The sequence below is a fragment of the Abrus precatorius genome, unplaced genomic scaffold (genome assembly GCF_003935025.1).
Source record: "Abrus precatorius isolate BTA unplaced genomic scaffold, Abrus_2018 Scaffold2, whole genome shotgun sequence".
Lineage (NCBI taxonomy): Eukaryota > Viridiplantae > Streptophyta > Magnoliopsida > Fabales > Fabaceae > Abrus > Abrus precatorius.
In genome coordinates this window covers 14,814,230-14,835,801 of record NW_020874362.1, presented here as the reverse complement: position 1 = coordinate 14,835,801, position 21,572 = coordinate 14,814,230, and the positions used below count along the sequence as shown (strand labels likewise).

At 34.2% G+C, this 21,572-nt stretch overlaps 2 protein-coding genes and 1 non-coding gene across 3 annotated transcripts; 1 reads left to right on the top strand and 2 right to left on the bottom strand.

The window, feature by feature from the left end:
• The first annotated feature begins 4,868 nt into the window (after nucleotides 1-4,868).
• Nucleotides 4,869-5,396, top strand: LOC113859505 (gibberellin-regulated protein 14-like). Its single transcript, XM_027492260.1, has one exon. It carries the CDS (start codon nucleotides 4,869-4,871, stop codon nucleotides 5,394-5,396), a length of 528 nt encoding a protein of 175 aa, XP_027348061.1.
• A 2,162-nt stretch (nucleotides 5,397-7,558) lies between these two features.
• Nucleotides 7,559-7,663, bottom strand: LOC113860419. Its single transcript, XR_003503871.1, has one exon. It is a non-coding gene; the product is annotated as a small nucleolar RNA R71 (small nucleolar RNA).
• Nucleotides 7,664-16,657: 8,994 nt separating this feature from the next.
• On the bottom strand, nucleotides 16,658-17,668 carry LOC113859504 (cytosolic sulfotransferase 5-like). The gene has a single exon (XM_027492259.1). The coding sequence runs from the start codon at nucleotides 17,666-17,668 to the stop codon at nucleotides 16,658-16,660; it is 1,011 nt and encodes a 336-aa protein (XP_027348060.1).
• Nucleotides 17,669-21,572: the final 3,904 nt, after the last annotated feature.

Genomic DNA, 21,572 nt, shown 5'->3' with positions numbered 1-21,572 from the left:
AAATTTTTATACATCATTTATTACTTTTTATAGAAAAGAATAGACTTAGTTTAAATAAGATGAATATTCCAATTAGGCTAAATAGTATAGGTTTTTAGTTTTTAGTTAATTTACACTGATTTAGATAGTTTATTTTACATATTTTGATCATTTGAATAATGTGGCAGGAATCCCCAAGCTTATTTTGAAGAATTGTTGGATTTTGAGGAATTTGAGGTGAAAGTAACTACTTTTAAGATTGATAGTGACAACTACAGCAAGCCACATCCAGCAAAGGGACCAAAGTGATCACTTTCAAAGCTTAAAGTGACAATTATAGCAGCCCAGAATCCACTAAACCTGCGCGTGGTTACTATGAACTTTCATAGTAATCATTCCAGAGCATGCAAAATTGAAGGTGTTGCGTGTAGTTACTATCAAAGTTCATAGTGACAACTTCAGAGAGTCCAAAATGTCCCAGTGCTGCGTGTGGTTATTATGAATCTTTCATAGTAATTACTCCAGAGAGGAAAAACCCAACTGATGCTGCACGTGTTTATTATGAAAGAATGAAAGTAATTACTTTGGAGGGCGCCAACTTTAGTATAAATAGATTTTTACCAAATTAAGGTAGGGAGTTCTTACACTTTTTGAACCTTTTCTCTTCTTTACTAAATTTAGGACATTTTTCAGAGCTTAGGGCAACCTTGGGTGACAGCCAAGGGTCCAACCTAGGGTTTGGCTTCTCATTTCTCTTGCTTTTACATTAATGTTAATGAGTTTTCTGTATTTCTCAACTGCGTTTTTGACCCCCATTGTAACATCCCCAATTTTGATTTGTGTACTTAGGGTTGTCCGAGTTTAGTTAACCTTCAATAGTAGTACTGTTATTATATTGATTGAATTTCGTACATTTCTTTTTGATAATTTTGTGGATCAGTTGATTTTATGAATGTTCTCTTTTAATGATGATTATTTGAATTGCTAGGGTCTCTGCTGCACAATAGAGCCTGTTATATTTTTTTTAGTAATGTTTAATGTAAATTTTTATGTGCATGTGTTATATGATCATGTGGTATGACTGCCTTAAATAACCCTAGGTTAGTGAGTCAACCCATGGGGCGAAAATGTCTTCTGGTCAAATACGTGGACCCATTTTATTTCATGATCATATTATTCTTCTGATTCATTATAATTAGTTGTAATATTCCCTTAAACCCAAGAGAGTTACACGTGGGGCTGCCTACCTCCCTAACCATTAAGTAACATTCCTTACCATTAAATGTCTATTTGACCTTAGTTGATGAGTACACCTGAACCTTTTCATTTTCCATAACACCCTACACACTAAGCCAGTCAATTAATGAGAACCACCACTTTTGCCCTAGATTTCCATGTGCAAAACAAGGAACCGAAGAGACACCTTGTAAACCTTCATTCTTTTTAGTTGATGGCCAAATTTCATTTAATGCAAAAGAGAGAGAGAAAGAATTGATTTTGATAGCCCAGATTCTAACCCCAAATTAACTACACTTAATGTAAAATTTCATTATTCCAAATTACTCTAATTAAATGCAGCCGCCACCACTTGAACCGTTACACTTTGATTGACCATCATTTGAAAAATTTCCATTTATGGTGCAACCGAAAAATAGGACTTCAATTCTTTCCTCGAGTATAGACTTTCCATATTCCTGTACATTTAATTTGGATTTTATCCAATATACCTCTCTTAATTAGAGCAGTCAATTTTCATTTAATGCCTGAGATAGGAAAGAGAAAGACACCAGCCATAATGACCTAGATTCTGAGCCTAAATAATTGTACTTAATACAATTATCAATTCCCTAGTTACTCTAATTAGGTGTAGTCGTTTGTCTCTTCCTAGACCGTTACATGTTAGATTGCAATCAATTGAAAATCCCTCATTTATGGTGTAGCCGAGGATGGAGTTTTATTCCTTTCCTTAATTATGAACCTTTCAGGTTCTCATGCACATTTAATTAAGGTAGGTCATTAATCATAAATTAGAAAGAATCTTATAGTCAATTATGGAGGATACCCTTGCCTTTCCATTTACTCGAAGAAACCCTTTATTTCCTCATTTAACCGCCACTAAATTCACTTAATTACCCACCTACATTAAATACCATAGGGAAGTGAAGAGGCACCTGCTTGATTCCCTCCACATTGATCCAAACGGTTGCCTGCATTTAGTGGGCGTGCCAATCAGCCTAGGACGTTCCACCTGGAGCAATTAATCCCCCAGAATCGTGCCTGACATCAACCATATATATTCCTTCCTTAATTACCTTGCATTTATGGCCAAACCCTATGAAGATTTGTGTGAACGCATGGCCAAAAGTGGCGCCACCCTCCATCAGAAAACTTAAGTAGCCACCTTGCATTAATTGCATGGCATTACCGAAACCAATCAATCATTCATTCTATTTTTTTTTCCTAATAACCACGTTTTAATTGCTTAAAACTGAGGGGCCTCACCTGCCTCATTTAAACCGTCATTCAAGTTACCTAAATTACCTTTTAACTGCATTTAACCTCATGAGGAAAAACAAAGGAAAACCTACTCCACTTCCTTCTACAGTTGACCTAGCTGCCAGCCCGCACTTAATAAACAACTAAAAACTTAGCAATATTTATTCTGGAAATTATGCCCCATTAATCGCATGCAATTATTTCTTGTTTTATGGTACTGGCCACACGCTCAAGGCAAAGAGAAAGGCGCCACCTTGCCTCAAGGAGTCCAAGAGGCACCACCTTTTCACTAACCACTCAAAAGAACATCACCCTTTCAATTTGTGGGACACGAAGGGTTTGAACCCATTTCCCTCCACAAACAAACGCTAGCCGCCAACGTCCATTAACTACCCACTCTTGCCTAGGTCAAACCCCCATTCGGTTACTCCATTATGATGAATGGCGTGTGGAGATGTGTGGATCACCAACGGCTTGCTTCTTTTGCACTCTGTGCATTGAATGCTCTTGACAAGGCGTGTCACATGCACCTGGACATCCAAGAGGCGTGATTGTTCAACAAGAAAGGTGAAAGGATATGTCACTTCACATAACCTAACCCTAAAACCCTTCTTGTGCAACTCACCGCCAGCCTTTGGGAGACGAATGGGCAAAGCTTTAACCCACACTATATAAGGACACCTTATAATCCTCACGCGCCCTTTTTCCCTTATTTTCAAGAACACTCTTAACCTCACCACTCCTTTTCTCTCTCGACACCTTCTCACCCTCACACAAAGCCTCTACGCCCTTTTCTCTAATGGACAACACACTTCATCACCAACCACTCAAGGAGGCGACAAAACACCAAGAACTCAAGTCGTGACCAAGATCCTGCTAGTACCAAGACCAAGCCTTCCACTCTATCTCTCTTTCTCAAACCAAACAAGGTTAGGGGAGTTCTTAATTGTGTGTGAATGAATGTGTTTGCTAACATGTGTGTGATCAAGTATGATGAATATTCTTCCTTCCTATTTTCATTTCTAATGAGATTAAAAGTTGCATGCAAATGACTTTCTCTTCATCTTCTAATTTCTTTGTTCGAACACTACTAAAACAATGCATGTGGTAACTCGAATGGGTGTGGATAACTGTTTGCATGTCAATGATATTGAAAACCTTACACGATTCTTTCTTGTTTGCCCTCACTACTAAATAAAGTTGGTAACTTTGATGAATATCTGATTGCATGTTGAAATAACTCTATGAATCCTTGTGTTCTTTTTGGTTTTCATCGACTACCCTCCTTCCTTTTTGTTTTAGTTGAGAAATTACTCACCTTTTTCTCTCGGTTTGATTTTGTATGACCAAGGAACCCTTTTTCTTAACCATGAAAGAATTTTCCTACCACTTAATCACTATTTTACGAAAAAAATTTGTGGTAGAAATGAGTTGCATGTGTGATTAAACTTGCGGTTATTTCCATGATTCTTTGATGATTATTTTGTTTGCGAAGGTACATTTCGACTATGATATTTCAACGAAATTTTTATAACTATCTCCATCTTCTCTCCTTTTCTTTTATTCTTGGACCGTGGACAAATGGTTCTTCTTTTCCTTGAACGTGCTAGCTCTTATGAACGTGGATTTGGTTATGTGGTTTGTGACCTTTGAGAATAAAATGCGTGCTCCAAAAATGGTATAAGGAGGATGCGGTTACGAAACCTTTTATGTGCATGATATAAAGGATGGAGAGTCAAGGTCAAAGTTTAGCACAGCTGAGGGATGTGAGTGTTCAGGTTTGAGGGAAGGACCTTAGGGGTAGTGGAGGGGGGTTGCCCCAATGGTGTGAAATAGCTCATCACGGCTGGGACACATCGCCATCAAAACCTCCACTAATCCTGACGTGAGCAAGCATTATAGAGGATCGTGGAAGGACTCGTTCCTGAGGGACCGAAATGGTTAAATGGGAGAATATTCTTGATGGATTACATATAATGTGTGCTTGTAGGAAACGAGGGTCTCCGATCACCTTGACTGGAGGAATGGTGGGAACAAACTGAGAAAGTAGTATGTTTTAGGCGTTAGTGTTTAAATTATGTTATGATGAATCTCTGTGACTCTGTCTGCATTTTGTAATTGTTTATTGAGCATTTTGTTATTACTGTGTGTGTATTAAGATGTGACTTCGCAAGTGCTTGATATTACTCTGATTTTCTTACTTACTCCATATCTGATGACTGATTGTAGCAAAGCTCACCCTTTCTGTTCGTGTTTTATTGTTGTGTATTTGTATGTATTGCATGACTGTATGACAGATGGTCCCTCAGTGAGCAATGATATAGGGAGAGGACTCCGACAAGAAAGCAGTATGGAGATACGACCAGGCAATGCGCCGTCTCGTGTAGCAGGGGATGGTCTCCATGACCTTGGGGCCTCTCACTGAAGACGGCTGGAAGCCTAGCTGGAGTGACCACCTTTTTGCAGACATCTCCATACCCCTACCTTCGGAATGGAGTATTATCATCCTCTCACCTCCTCCTTCTCCACCATATGAACCTCCAGCCAAATGTCTTAAAATTTTCATTGACAACGGTAAGACCGTTATCAATCTTAACCCCGAGCCTAGCCCTACTTCCAGTCCTACCCCTGCTCCTGAGTTAAAAGATGTCGAGGTTATCAAGTCTTCCATTATACCAGCATCTCGCCACCTCCCACAGATTCGAGCACCTCCTCCCGACGAAGCCGAACCCTCTATCCGACGCCCTTCATCACCACCACCTGCTTCTCGATCGCCCCCGCCCACTATCGGTTGGATTGACAGCGACCCGGACGACCTACCGCTCTCTCCTCACCCTCAACCAGCAAATGACTCTTACGACTCCGACGGAATAGAGTCTAACCCCAGCGAGGATTCCTTTCCATCAGAGTTTTCTTTGTAGTTGTTGTTTTTAATTACGGATGAATACTGCTCATAGGACTTGGGTTGTCTTTACTATTTTTGGAATACTGAACTTTGGGGTTATTTGGCTTTGAATTTTGTTTTACCTTGAACATTTTGGTTGGATGGTTTATATATATATACTTTTCTTTCACCAACATACTCTTTATTATATTTCCATAATTTTTATCTCTAACGGTATCGTCATTTTAAAGTCATCCTGCGAATAATTGGAGTAATTAACATAAATGACTTGTATGTTGTTGAGATGCGAGATTAATAAAATTATAAAATTTATGATGAGTGAGCTTGATGCAAGTACATTATTATAATCTCTACCTTTTTGTTAATTCGAGTTATTCTGATAAATTAAATATTTAAGTTGGAATGTGAATACTATTTGATTGAGTTCTCTCACGCGTCTAATTTAGGTGTGCCATATTGTAGAGTCTTGAGTCATATTATGAGTATATGGGGTTTTGGTAGAAATTAGGTGTTACACCCATTTCCATGAAGGGCTAAATTTTGTGTAATCCTTAGTAAGTTCACACGGATTCTTAAGTTCCTTGATTTTAATGATAATATAATTTCTTTCTTTTCATGAATTACTTCTTCCTTGTCTCTTGAATTGAATTAATGGTGAATGAGGGAGGTATTGCTTAATTAACCCTAATTCATTTTAAGGAGATTCTAAACTAGGGATTGCTTAATCCTAGGTTTAATTCTAAGGTTGAGTAACTTTGGGATGAGGGATTAGAGCCTAGCAAATTGCGTAATTTTGTTAGGACCATAAGGTTGATTTTCGCTTGTTAATTTAACCTAATTCATAGGAGAGAGGATGAATGTTAAATCATGAGTGGAATGAGGATAGAATCTTTGTGGATGAACTAAGGATTTCTGTTTTCTATTGCTTGAATTAATTAAACTTGTTTGCTTGTTGCTCTTTATATTGATTTGAAACCACAAAACCCCCCATTTTAATTGCTTGTCCAATTAATGCCCTCAATATGTTTAATGAAGATTAATAGCCAATGGTCACGGGAGACAATCTAGGGTAACCCTAGTACTACATTAATTTGCTTAAATTTTGATGAGGATTTGCGACAAAACTTTTAAACACTCAAAAGGAAAAAACACCATCATTAAATTGGTACTGTTGCCGGGGAACATTGGTGTTGATTTTTCATAAACATGTTATTTGCTCTGTTTTCATTTTCATTTTCTGCATGTTTAGTGAATTCTTTTTTAACTTTTGCATTGTGAATACTTTAGTATAGTTGTAGTTTCATAGGTAAGTAGAGATATCTTGCATTTAGGTACAACCAATTGCTGTTTTCTGCATTTTAGTTTGTTGTACTGTATTTTTGTTTGCTGCAATTTCCCTATTTTTGCTGCATAATTCTGTAGAAGTTTGCAGAATTTGTGCTTGTGTGTTGCATATTTTCGTTTCATAGTTTGCAATTTCTTTCTATTTTTGCTGTTTGGTGTTAATACTTTATTTTACTGCACTTAGATGTTAGTTTTTCTGTATAATTGTCATCTGAATTTTTCTGCATTTTTACTGCTTCATTAGTTTACTTCTTTTCAATTTTCCATAGCTAATTCCTAATGAATGACCAAATCAAATCCGGGAGATTTATATCCTCCAGATACTGAAATTGATAGGACATTACATAGGAATCTTAGGAACCTTAATAGACAAAACTCTGCACATACTGAGGAACCATCTTCACCAATTTCTCCATCTTCCATATATTCTTCTCTGCATTCTTTAAATTTTGAACCTTTAGAAATGGCAAAAAATGACCTGACAGTTAAGGAGCTTACCGCGCTAGATGTGACTTACTAGACTTTGTGTATCCAATACCCAGATGTGGATGTCCCTTTTGTTCTTAAAACTAGCCTAATCCATCCTTTGCCTAAATTTCATGGTCTTGCAGGTGAAGATCCGCATAAACACCTCAAGGAATTTCATATTGTTTGCTCTACAATGAGACCACAAGGTGTGCCTGAAGAGCATGTGAAATTGAAGGCTTTTCCGTTCTCTCTTATGGATTTGGCTAAAGATTGGCTGTATTATCTTCCACTTGGCTCTATTACAAGTTGGGATACCCTCAAGAGATTGTTCGTGGAAAAAAATTTCCCTGCCTCAAGGGCTGCCTCAATAAGAAAGGAAATATGTTGTATTAGGCAGCTGGAGAGGGAAAGTTTGTATGAATATTGGGAGCGTTTTAAGAGACTTTGTGCTAGCTTCCCCCATCATCAGATAAGTGACCAGCTCCTAACCCAATACTTCTATGAGGGCTTACACCCAATGGATAGGAGCATGATCGACGTAGCTAGTGGGGGAGCCCTAGTTGATAAGACTCTCGCTGCCACTAGGAACCTCATTGAGAACATGGCAACTAACTCTCAACAGTTTGCTACAAGGAAAAATTCCATCATGTCCAAAAGTGTCAATGAAATTCAAACTTCAAATTCACATAAGGTGGAGCATAAACTAGATGAGTTGGCTTCTATGGTAAAATAGTTGGCATCCATCCAAAAGAATTCTGCTGCATATGCACCTCTACCTCCATCCATTCTAGCCATGCTTTGTGGGATTTGTTCGTCTACGGATCACTTCACTGATAGTTTCCCCACATTGCAAGAAACTGAATCTTCAGAAGGTAATCCTCAAGCTTATAATGCTAATATTTATGCTACTAAATTTCCTTTTCAGCTTCCAACCACATCAAGCTGGACAAAGCAAGCCATATTCAGCCCAGCAACATCACCATCCATCATCTTCATCTCAACAGCACCATCAAGCATCCCCTTCACTAGCTCCTGCACCTCAAAAGAGTGAGTCATCTTTGGAAGACCTTGTGAAGCAACTCACCATGAATAATCTCAATTTCCAGCAACAGAGTCAGGATTTCCAACAACAGACTCAAGCAAGTATCAAGACCTTGGAGAATCAAATGGGTCAACTTGCTTTATCCCTTAATCAACTTCAATCTCAAGGTTCAGGCAATCTCCCTACACAAACTATAACAAACCCAAAGAATGTGAGTGCCATTACCTTGAGATCTGGTAAGGTGATGCAAGAGCCAAAAATGCCTAAGGAGAAGGATCCTAGTTGCACTTTAGCTGCAGAAGATGAAGGAGGAGAGGTTAGAAGCCAAGAGCAGTGATGAATCCACATTTTATCATGTTTTTACTTGTCTTTTTAGTTTTCCTTAATAGAAAAATTAGACTTATATAGTGTAAATAGTACAAAAATTACATTTTGAGTAAAAATCATAGGTTTATTAATTTTTAGTTAATTTGCATTTAATTACATAGATATAGATTGCAATTTTAATTATCTTGATAATTTTGCAGAGTCCCCAAGTTAATTCTGAGATATCTTGACCCTTGGATGAAAGTTGCCCCCAAAGTAGCCACTTTTAGGAGCAAAAGTGGCAACTACAGCAAGTCTGGGCATTAAAGGTTCCAAAGTAGCCACTTTCAAGTCCAAAAGTGGGAACTCCAGAGAGCTCCAGGGACGTCATTTTGGAAGCATTTTGCGCGTGGCCACTATTGAAAGGCAATAGTGGCTACGCGCATCCAAAGTAGCCCCTTTCAAGTCCAATAGTAGCAACTCCAGGAAGCCCAGGACGCCACTTTCGGAAGCATGTTGCGTGTGGCCACTATTTCCTTTCAAAGTGGCTACGCGCATCCAAAGTTGCCACTTTCAAGTCCAATAGTGGCAACTCCAGAGAATTGACAAACTTACGTGAATTGCGCGTGGACACTTTCAAGGCCCAAAGTGGACACTTTCAAAGCAAAAAGTGGACACTTTGCTGACATGGCATCCAATATAAATAGGTTTTAGGAATTAGGGTACGGGACTTTTACACTTTACACATTTTTCCTTTGCCAAATTGAGACAATTTCCCAGAACATTGGAGTCTTGGGTGACAGCCAAGGGTCCTCTATAGGTTTTAATTTCCAATTTTCCTTTTGATTTTTGTTGAATTTACATTAATGTTACTTACATTCTTGCATTTCTTTCTTTCATTTGTGAAGCCCATCCATATGGAAGGCTAAACTTCCTTGTAATTCCTAGTCAATGCACATAAATCTTGAATTCTTAGGATTAATTGCAATACAAATCTTTCTGTCCTTGAATTTATTGACACCAATCTTTGAATGAAATGGAATTTGCATGAAGGAAACATTGCTTAATGAACCCTAAATTACCCAACGAAATTCTAATTCAAAATTGCTTAATTTTGATTAATCTTTGAGGTTGCTTAATCTTAGGGATAAAGATTGGAGCCCATTAAGATGCTTAATTTTAATTGGGATGTTAAAGTTAATTTTCGCTTGTTAGATTAACTTAATTCAAGGGAAAGAAAGGGGATTATTGAATCATTTGAAAGAATAATGATTGAACTCATTGATTGACTAGGAATTACTCATTTTAATTGATTGAATTTCACTAGTTTACATTTTGCTCTTGATTAAAATTTGGAAATTGACAAACCTCCCCCCAATTTACTTGCTTTAAAATATATGTTTACACTTGTTCGATGTATGTTCCCAAGCAAAAATTCCTTGGAGACGACCTAGGACAACACCCTAGTACTGCATTCATTTCTTGCATATTTGATAAGGATTAACGACAATCTTTTGCATGACGAGTAGCTAAATTCGTTTCATCAAGCAGCCTGCACCTATGCCCACACCATGGCAACCAAAAGTGGTAGATAAAGAGGAGAGGTCCATTTCCTATTCCTTTCCCTCAAAGAATGGTTCAGCCCAGCAAGAAGCAAGAAGAGGTTGATAAAGAAATTCTGGATACTTTCAGAAAGGTTAAAGTCAATATCCCCTTGTTAGATGCTATCAAGCAAATCCCAAAGTACGCCAAATTCCTTAAGGACTTGTGCACTCATAGAAGGCGACTAAAGGGTAATGAAAGAGTGAACATAGGGAGGAATGTATCAGCTCTTTTTGAGAGGCAAAAAACTTCCATGCTTAAGAAATGCAAAGATCCAGGGACATTTACTATTCCCTGCATTATAGGCAACAATAGGATAGATAATGCCATGCTTGATTTAGGTGCATCTATTAATGTTATGCCTTTATCTATCTTCACATCTTTGTCTCTTGGACCATTGTAGCCCACAGGTGTCATCATCCAGTTAGCAAATAGGAGCACCACTAATCCAGCCAGCCTTGTGGAGGATGTTCTAGTGAGAGTGGATGACTTGATCTTTCCTGCTGACTTCTACATCTTGGACATGCAAGAAGAAGAGCCAATAAAAGGAGCTACACCAATCATCTTGGGGAGGCCATTCTTGAAGACGGCCAGGACCAAAATTGATGTGCATGCTGGAACTCTCACTATAGAGTTTGGAGAGAGTGTGGTTCGCTTCAACATACTAGATGCTATGAAGCACTTACTTTATGAACAACTTGTAGCTTGACTCAACAAATTAATATTTTTCAAGCTAGAGGTGGAAAAACAAGCTACTTAATATGTGATTTTTGTGGAGGAAATCATATGAATGGAGCATGTAATGTATTTACACCAGATCCTCAAGAACATATTAATTACTTTAGTGATTTTCAAAGGTCTCAACCTCCATTCCATTCTGATTTTCAATATCAGGCAAATAGTAGTCAACACATTATCAATGGAATCAACAAAGACCTGCAACAAAAAGTGATATTGCAATAGCACTATTATCCTATGCCTATTTTCAACCTCCACAATCATATTGTCAAGCTTCTTCATCTCAACCTCCAAGAGAGTTACAATTTTCAAAATCTTTGTCTGAGAGAATGAATGAAATGGAGGAAACACTGCTACAATTTATGAAAGTTATACAGTCCAACCTCAAAAATTAAGAGGAATCTATGAAGAAGTTGGAGATTCAAATAGAACAAATTTTACAGCAGTTGGCACATAAGAATGAGGATAGATTCTCTAGCAATACTATGTTGAATCCAAGGGAGCAATGCCATGCTGTCACAATAAGAAGTGCAACAGAGGTTTCTAATCTAAAAGATGAGGAGAAGAAAATAGCTACAAAGAATGCTAAAGAAGAAGCACAAGACAACTTGCAAAGAGGGAAATTCACTCTTTTAAGAAAATAAAATTTAGAGGATAGTAACTGCACTACACCAGAAGGAAGAATCAATAAGATGGAAAAACAAAATGAAGATTCTATTATGAGAGTAGTCCTTGCTACAGTGAAATATCAAGATGATAAAGAGGATGAAAAGAGGCTTGCAGATTATATCAAGCTGCTGGAAGTCCCTCCACTTCTATTTCTTTCAAGTTCTGAATTAAATGAAGAATTGCAAGTTGGTGAGAAAAAGGGAAAACGTTTAAAGATAGAGCAAGAACCGTTATCAACAAAATAATCTCTTAGAACCAAAGATTAATAGGCATCAAGCTAGTGACGTTAAAAGAGCGCTTTGTGAGAGGCAACTCACACTTCTTTCCCTTTCATTTCTTTTTAATTTCTAGTTTTTCATTTTATTTTTCTGCATGATCTAAGTTTCTAGTTGCTTTGCAATTGCTTTTGACAATGAAACTAGTATTTTGCTGGAACTTCCACTCTGAGCCTAAAAATGAGGTTAAGCACAAGGTTAAAGGTTCTGCAAGGATTGTTATAATTGTTGGAGCATCCATTCTTCCTGCCAATAGTAGTTGCATGCTTTAGCATAACCACATAAATACTTCATCATCATTTTTATTTTTTTTTTGCTGCTTTCTAAACTTCTTCCTTTAACATTGAGCATTTAATTCCAAATCTTTCTGGGCATTAAATCAATTGCATCACTTTTACATTGCATTTGCATCTTTAGTCCAAGTAAATCTCTATCCAACCTTGCATTTCTGATTTTAGAATTCTTAAGTTGGGGAATTAGAGAAATGTTTATTGTTGTTCTTGAGTGCATGATGTCTAAAATTAATTGTTAAAACTGGGCAATTGGTTAAGAATGTGAGAGATTATAAGGGACATAATTTCTGAATTTGATTGAGATTGATGAACTCATGGAATTTTCATACATGAATGCCTTCAATTCTTGATAAACTGAATTCCTAGTGGTTCACTTCTTGATTCATGTGCTGAATTGTGTCAGATTTCCTGCTAAACTAAAAAAAAAATAAAAAAAATGTATATATTCATAATTATTTGTGTATTACGTTCCTTTTTCCATTTTATGGTGAATAAGTCAAATTCTTCTTTCATTTCTCTGTTTCTGAATTCTGAGTAAACATTTTGTTTGTGTACTTCTTCATGTGTTGTCACACTTCATTTTGAAAAATAAAGAGATTCTTACCATTTGTGCATATGGATTTGTAAGATGAATTATGAACATGATTTATTGATATTATCACCTTTATTCCAATGGTAAGAATTTGAACTTTGCAGAATATATTCTTTCATGTGTGATTGATCTTAATTTTGCTGCACCCTCTAGAACTTGCTTTGTTTCTTGATTGAATACGCGATTTTATAGTTCTCACACATATGATGAAGGCCTTCTTTGATTGTGCCTAGTTAGCCTAAATGAACCTCCCTTTGTGCTTGAATGTCCTAGTTCACCCCTTTGAGCTTAATATCCCTTTCTTGATTTTCCCTCATTACAAGCCTTGATGAAAAACCATTTTTACCATCCAAAGAAAAAGAGGCATATTGAGTTTAATTAAGGATGAGTTTAAAACTAAGTTTGGGGTGACATTCAGATTTTATTTGCTTGAGGACAAGCAATGTTCTAAGTTTGGGGTGGAGAATAGCAAAGCTATCTAAGTTTTGGTTTCAAAAGGAAAGAAATAAATAACAAAGTTGTGATTTCAAAAGAAAAATATGCATCGAAATGCTGCAGAAAAAGAAAATTTATGAAAAGAAAATAATGAATGAAAGCAAGAAAAGAAAAAAATTGGAATTCTGATGCATGAATGAATCTGTTTGCTGCATAATTGAGGGAACTATTGAAAAATAATGCAGTTCCATACTAGTGTTAAGTTCATTCACTCAAAATGTCTCTTTTCTTTTGGAATTGCATGTATTGTTTCCCATTTTGTTCAATACCTACCTTAACATTAGCCCTATTATAACCTGAAAAAAGTCCTCTTGATGTGTAATTGACTGTATTAAGCAGAGGAGATTGAGAATATGGGCATGCATATGGTAGGGGAAGGTAAAATTGATGATCTTAAGAGTAAATACTCACCTTAAACACTTATGAGTGAGAGGGAAACACTTCCTTGTGACTGGTAGTGATATCTTTCATTGATGTTTCACATGTAGCTTTGCTGTTCATTAGCTCAAATTTGTAAGATTCTGCATAAAAAGATTTGTTGAGTGTGACTTTCATTATGACTGAATGCATGAATGATTTGTTGAAAGGATAATTGGAAGGAATGATGTGGAATGAAGAATTTTGTACAAATTGAAAATAAAGTCCATGTAAAAAGATTTTCATTGTTGTTTTGATGATGGATTGAATCCCCCTTTGTATGTTCTGGTTTGCTTGAAGACAAGCAAAAATCTAAGTTTGGGGTGGAAAAAACTTGTCATAAAGCTAAGAGAACACTAACTAGAAAGTATACTAGGTAGTTGTAGCAAGTAATAAAATTTGAAATTCAGTTTGAGTCCCAAGTATCGCCCTCAGGGATTAGTTCTATCAATTACCACTTCACAAGTCAATAACTAGTTGAGCTAAACGAGTATTGGAGATGTTTTGAGCATTTGCAAACAAAAACAATAAACTATAGAATCAGAAAATCACAACAAAACAAAGTGACGAATTTTATTAATGAAATGATGTGTGAATGGATTTAGGATTGATTTCACCTCTTCATCAATTGCAAAATTGAATTAGATCTGAACTCTAAGTTCCTTAATTGATTGATGATCAATTTCGCTATATTAATCAAAGTTCAATTCCTTGACTCATTGATCTTAATATTCAATTAACTACCCTAATTCCTTAGGTGTAAATCAATCAAACATTGCATTAGGCATTAGAAATTATGAGATCACAAGATCACGAATTCTTATCCCTAAGATATCCATAACCTTGACATTCAATTCATATCTAAGAAATTAACTCAACTTCCGTTGATGAAAATACTCTAGGTTCAATTCAATTGAATAGCAAATTCAAGAATTGCATTAAGGAAAGAATTAAACATTCAATACAATCAAGATCATAAAATCCAGATCCACAATCAATTTACAATATCAAAATCGGATCCATCAATCCATAAGAAAAAGAAATCAGAACATGTTCATAGAAGAAAAAAAGACAAAAAGAGTAGAAGAAGATGAGCTACATAATTTCTTCATAAATCCAATTCCCAGCCTGATTCCTCAAGGTCCAGAGCTTGGAAGACGCCCCAATTTTCCTCTCTAACTCTCCTAATTTCTTATTTATAGAATTTCTGCCTTTCGCGCATTATCACTATTTTTCATAAAACAAACCATGCAGAGGCCGCGTGTTCACTTTCATGAACGAAAGTGATCATGCGCATCTCGCTATGCTGGGGAGCTCTCTGGAACACTCACTTTCACCAACGATAGTGATCATGCACACTGGAACGCTCACTCTTGCCAGTGATAGTGATCACGCACACTGGAACACTCACTCTTGCCAGTGATAGTGATAACGCACACTGGAACGCTCACTCTTGCCAGTGATAGTGATAACGCACACTGGAACGCTCACTGGAATGCTCACTCTTGCCAACGATAGTGATCACGCACACTTTGCTATGTTAAGGAACTCTCTGGAATGTTCACTTTCGCCAGTGAAAGTGACAACGCACATCTGTATTCTTCTGAGAAACTCTTTGGAGTGCTCACTTTCACCAACAATAGTGATCATGCCCAGATTCCCCTTCATTTTCAAGCTCTGGAACAATCACTTTCACCAGCGAAAGTGATAACACCCAACACATCTTCATCAATTCTTGTTCCTTGTCTCCAGATTTGCTACTTTTCTTCTAACTTTCTCTCTTAATCCTCTAACCTTATGATCTCAACTTAGAGTTTCCTGCAAAATAGGTTCTAATTAGTACATTTTACATAGAAAATTCACAAAATCTAAACAATTAAACTATTTAGAAATGAATTGAACATTCTATTATTTTTATGAGTTTTCCAGCTTTTTCCATCATGTTTTTCATATCAAATGTATTAAAAACTAAGGTAAAATACTAGTAAAATTTGCATTTATCACCACCCCAAACTTAGATTTTTGCTTATCCTCAAGGAAACCAAAACACACCAAGAGGGATTCAATGCATCATCAAAACAAAAATGAAAATCTTTACACAAACTTTATTTTCAGTTTGTACAGAGTTCTTCATTCCACATCATTCCTTCCAATTATCCTTTCAACAAATCATTCATGTATTCAGTCACAATGAAAGTCACACTCGACAAATCTATCTGAACTCTTCCAGCTCATGTAGTTGCAGCACTCTCTTTCCTCCAACAATGGTTAAATCAAAATTTAACCATTTAGTAGCCCAATATGCTTTATGTTCAAGTTTCATAGGGAGATGACAAGCCTTTCCAAAAACTAATTGATATGGTGACATACCAATTGGTGTTTTGAATGTTGTCCTATATGCCTAAACTGTGTCATCCAGGTTCCTTGACCAATCTTTTCTTGAATTATTCACTATTTTCTCCAAGATTTTCTTGATTTCTTTGTTCGAGATTTCAACTTTCCCACTAGTTTGAGGATGATAAGGAGTTGCTATTCTGTGTTTTACTCCATACTTTTCTAGAACAGATTCAAGGTATTTGTTGCAGAAGTGAGATCCTCCATCACTTATCAGAATTCTTGATACTCCAAATCTAGCAAAAATATTCTTTTTTATAAATGAAATCACCACTTTAGCTTCATTTGTTATGGTTGGAATGGCTGTAAATATAATTTTTATAATTATTGTAAAAATTAATTATTGTTACTTATATAAACTTTATAGTTAAAAAATATAAAAAATTATATTATTAATATATTTAAATTAAAATATTTGTTCTTATAATAAACTTTATTCAATTTTTTCATACTTAACCCAAGAAGTTTTGACTTGTACTTCTGGTTCTCAGTAGAAACTAATTTGGCTTTTTTAACACCACCAAAAAGAAAAATGGAAAATCAATTAAGCTTTAAAAGTTATTATTACACATGGATGCTCCATGATTGAGACACAAGAAACAACAAGGATAAGGTTTTAACAACTTTAGAATTACACAAGAATTACTCTGTAAAATCTGAAAATTTAATCCCGTGTTCTCCGAGCTTCTTTTCCGTAATAGTATTGAGATGTTCAACCATCTCAACTGTGAGATAATTTTTCCAGTCTCCAACTTGACCACGACGGAAGTATGTATTGCTTTCCATACCCAAAGGTATCTTTCCAACCTTATTCGCCTCCAAGTTCCTCATGTTATCAAAACTGCACAGCTTCAAAATGTCATCAACCATGCCTTGGGCCTCTTCTTCTTCAGAAAATGGGCACTCAATAAACTTAGCTAGTTCTTTAAGATAAAACGTTGGCCTCATTTTCATGTCCTCAAAACTCAAAAACAACACTTTTTCTGGCCTCTCCAAACTTGCCTTCCAATAGGCCAATACGTGTTCGCAAAATGGACCATAGGGACTCACTCCTCTGCAAAACAACTGAAAAGCCTCTTCAAGTGAAATGGGTTCTTTCGTTTTTTGTACCATTTTGTTTGCAAAATGCCAGTATGAAATGAAAGTGTCTTTAGGATTTCTACTGACATAAATTATCTTACAAGTGGACTCCTTCACAGATGTTGGCAATGAGATATAAGGCAAATGTGTAGACAAGAGCCGTGGAGAGGATAAGGCCTGAAGTTTAGGAAGAAAGTGTTGGTCTGAGTAAAGGTCAAGCTCCAAGAAAGGGACAAGAGCATGAGGGTTGTTAGTGACCAAAGGATGAGTTTGGATATTAGGGTATCTCTCTCGGTTAAGTAAGGCAAATGCCAAAGACTTGAGCCAAGTGGTGCCTGCTTTTGGAATGGAAACAAGGAGAATATCAGTGTCATTGGCTTGGAAGTGCTTTTGACACGTTAAAGTTGCTTCAAGAATAATAGGATTGTACCACACGCCTTGGTACTGGTAGTAGTGTGGTACTGGCCATCCCTTTTCTATTGGTAAGGTTGATAAGAATTCCTGAAGTTCTTTGGGCAACTCATCGTGAAGGAATTTGGGCTTATGTTCTTTGGACAAGTTATCACCTTCCATGAATTTGACCAAAACAAAGTGCTTACTGAAGCAAATAAACCAGATAGATAGATCAAGGAAGAACTCTCGATACAATACCAATTGCACTCATACATCAATATTTATAGACGCGTTCCCACCCCAACAGTCCCTTTTGCCCATCGATATTTCCCATTCGAAGTTTAAATTTAATAATTGCAGAATCATTTTTTATTTTTATAAATAATTATATATAATGACATTATTTGAAGCATTAATTTTAAAAAAAAATAATTTTAATTTAATTATATAATCACAATAATATAATTTATTATGTATTTTATAAATAAACAATGATATTTGTAAAAAATTTAAAAAATTATATAAGGTGATAAAAAAATTGAGTAACAACTTTTATCAATAAAATTTTAAAAAAATTAAAGAAAAAGTGAACAATAAGTAAAATTATTTTAATGAAATATAGTATAATTCATATACCATTCTCACAAAATTTAATCTCAAAAAGTATACATGACAAATTATAAAAGATAATACCTTCACTCAGTGTTTCATAGAGGACTTTCACTTATAATATAAAAATTAATTAATAAATTTTATTTACACTATTAACCAAGTTTATAATTTTTTAAAAATAATAAAATATCACCAAATTTAATACCTCAATAAAATTAAATTTTCAATAAAAAAAAGTATTACTTATGATATTTTAATATGTGTTCTTGTAAATTAGGTTTGTGGTAATAAAAGAACCGTTGCCTGCAATCCAATTTTTGATAGGTTTTACTGTTACCCACTAAATTAGTTACCTACCCTTAAATAAACTGTTGCCAGGTAATAAAAGAATCTAATAATTTTATAACACTGTTACTGTAATAAAATATATGTTATTATGATTTATCTAACTCTATATTATAAACAAAAAATATATTATTTAAAATGTGAATAATTAATAAAATATATTAAAATCTACAGAAAATAATGTATAAATTTTATTCTTTCTTGTTATGATAATTTTATGTTTTAATTATCCATTTGTTAATTTTATTTTAAATTTTAAAGACTAAATTATTTATTTACTTTTTTTATTATATTATATAATTTTTTTATATATTTTTATGAATACATATTATATAAATGTAAAATAAAATATTAGTGTGTTATTTGAATTACTAAATAAGTCTAAGGATATATCTTACTTAATTATATAAATAATTCAAAAATTATATCATATGCGTAATTTCAAAGGAAAATTACATTAGTTAGAAAAAATATGATAAATTGATTTTTAATCAGGAGTTAAATAATATTTTTAGTAACAATATATAAAACTCAAAAGATTGTATTTTGATATAATTTTTATTTTTAAATATTTATTTAAAAGGAAATGAATTAATTATTTTTATCAGATCAAATAATGGATATTTATTAAATCAATATTATAATAAATAGTAATATATGTTTTTAATTTTTATTTACATCCTCGTCGCTATTTATAATAAAGATATAAAAAAAATAATTCCTGTTGATATTAATAATAATATTAAGACTTCAAAATTTAAAATTATGCAGAGGCACTGCCACCCCATGTGGAATCTGACAGCAACGATTCCATTGTTGGCAGTATACACGCAAGGTGTGAATGTGATCATTGGGATAAGTGGCAAAAATTGGAAAAAACAATTTGTTTTTAAATGACTTTTTTAAGAAATTATTTTTATTTTGACAGAAAAAAAACACAATTAAACACAGAAAGAAAAAAAATGACAAAATACGTATAACCTTAGTTGTTTTTTTTTAAAATAAATAAATAAATAAAAATTCTTTTAAAAATTAAAAATAAACATACTTTTAATTTTGTGTGCACTACTATTAGTTTTTTTACAGACAAAAGAAATCGATGAAGAGTATGTCCATTGGAGAAATAGCTTCCATCACCTTTGCTTCTGAGACTATGAATCGTTTTTATGATGGATGATATTGAATGCAGTTGGATACAGCACATGGGGTCCGTACAACTGTCCTGGTGAGTCGATGTTGGTTCTCCTGTGTCTTTGTCTTTGGACCCTCCCACTAAATTACCAGTTTTTTCCTTTTATGCTGACGCGTAAATAAAAATATCAAAATTTGGAGCCTAAGCTTTTGTGAAAATTATTCAATATAATATATAATAAAAGTCAAAGTATTTAATTGAATTTTTAAATTTATTTATTAGAATTTATTTTTATTCAATTATATTTTTAAAAATATTTTTTCTTTTATTTATTTATTCTTACTCTAATATTTTAATCGCTTTTAAAGTTTTGTTAATTACTTATTAATAGATTAAAAATCAGTTTTGATCAATTAATTAATATCATGTTCACCATTTTTTGTATAATTTAATCGATTAAATGAAAAAAATTAAAATATTCAATAAATTAAATACCAGTAGTTTACTTTAAAATTTTAATTTGTTAATTAAGCAATTAATTATTAGAATATTTTATAGATTAGAAATCATGTTGAAAATTTTTATATTTTAAATTAATATTTTACTTCTAAATTATTTGTTTTATAGACACAAAAAGCTATACCAAGTGCATTAATAGTTTTAACAAGTAAAAAATTATCATTCTTACAAAAATTAAGTAAATTAGTCAATAATATCTCTTTAAATATTAGATTAAAAATAGAAACAAAATAAAATTATACATAATACTATTAAAGTTGAACTAAACTATCTTTAACAAGTGAAAAGATTAATATGAAAGGATTAAATGCATAACAGTGTTAATGATGTAGAACAATATAAAACAAATACAATAAACAACACAACATAACAACAATCACACGAACACATGTAATTGAAATTTTCTAAATTTCACTTTATAAAAAATAAGTGTATATTTTAGTGTTCACACAAGTATTGCAGGATCATGATAACATTAACTACAATGAAACTCTAATCTTCATGTTTATGTAAATGGGAAAAACAATGAAACTTACTTCAAATTTGAATATAAAACTAACGTGTTCATTGTGAATCATACTCTCAATTCATCCAAAGGAAGCATTAAGTGCAAAAGTGAAATTATACAATTTCTCATGCAAAACTAAAATAGAAAGAACAAATCCAATTCAATTTACTTCCATCTTTGCATGATTCAAATTACTAGTATAATAAAATTTGATGTCTCAGCATTCTACCCTCATTCTTGGTTAGAAAAACCTTATGTTTCAGCTAAATTCAACTAAGAACGGGTATAGCAAGAAATGTTAACAATCACTACATGCATCATGTAGTCCCCCGAAATTTTTAATAATAATAGTATTTTTGAGTTATTAAAATAAATAGTGAATTTTCATGTGAATGGGTATTTGATGAGTATGATAATGTAAATGTGTATGTGTATATATGTGAATACGTGTAGATGAATATGTACATATGTATGTATAATTGTGGATGTTGATTGTGTATCGAGAGACTGAATGTGGTTGGATTGATTAAATATATAGGTTAAGTGTGAACTGCAGGAGTGTTTTCACTGTAGCAAGAGGATTCTTGCTGTAACGAGAAGGCCCTGGGAGAAGAACATAAAACTGTTGTGCTCTCATTGTAGCGAGATGACTCTCGCTGTAGCGATAAGGCAACAGAAAGAAGTGCAATTATGGATGCAGCCTCGCTGTAGCAAGATTCTGCAAAAATCAGAGTGCAGTTTCCTATGAGATTTTCACTATAGCGAGAAGGCGTGTCGCTGTAGCGAGATTGTCGCGATCAGAAGGGTATTTGAAAGGTTTAGAGTTTGAAAAATTTATTTCCGCACTTTTTCCTTGGAGATATTTCTTTGTTTTCTCGATTTCCAACCCATTCTTACCGTTTAAATTGCCTCCAAAGCCATTTAGGAGTTAGATTGAAGATGGAGATTGTGTTTAGAGTATTTGAAGG

What these genes read in the sequence shown, in the direction of transcription:
- LOC113859504 (XM_027492259.1), bottom strand. Translation starts at nt 17,668, where the DNA reads ATGGAAGGTGATAACTTGTCCAAAGAACATAAGCCCAAATTCCTTCAC.
- LOC113859505 (XM_027492260.1), top strand. Translation starts at nt 4,869, where the DNA reads ATGGTCTCCATGACCTTGGGGCCTCTCACTGAAGACGGCTGGAAGCCT.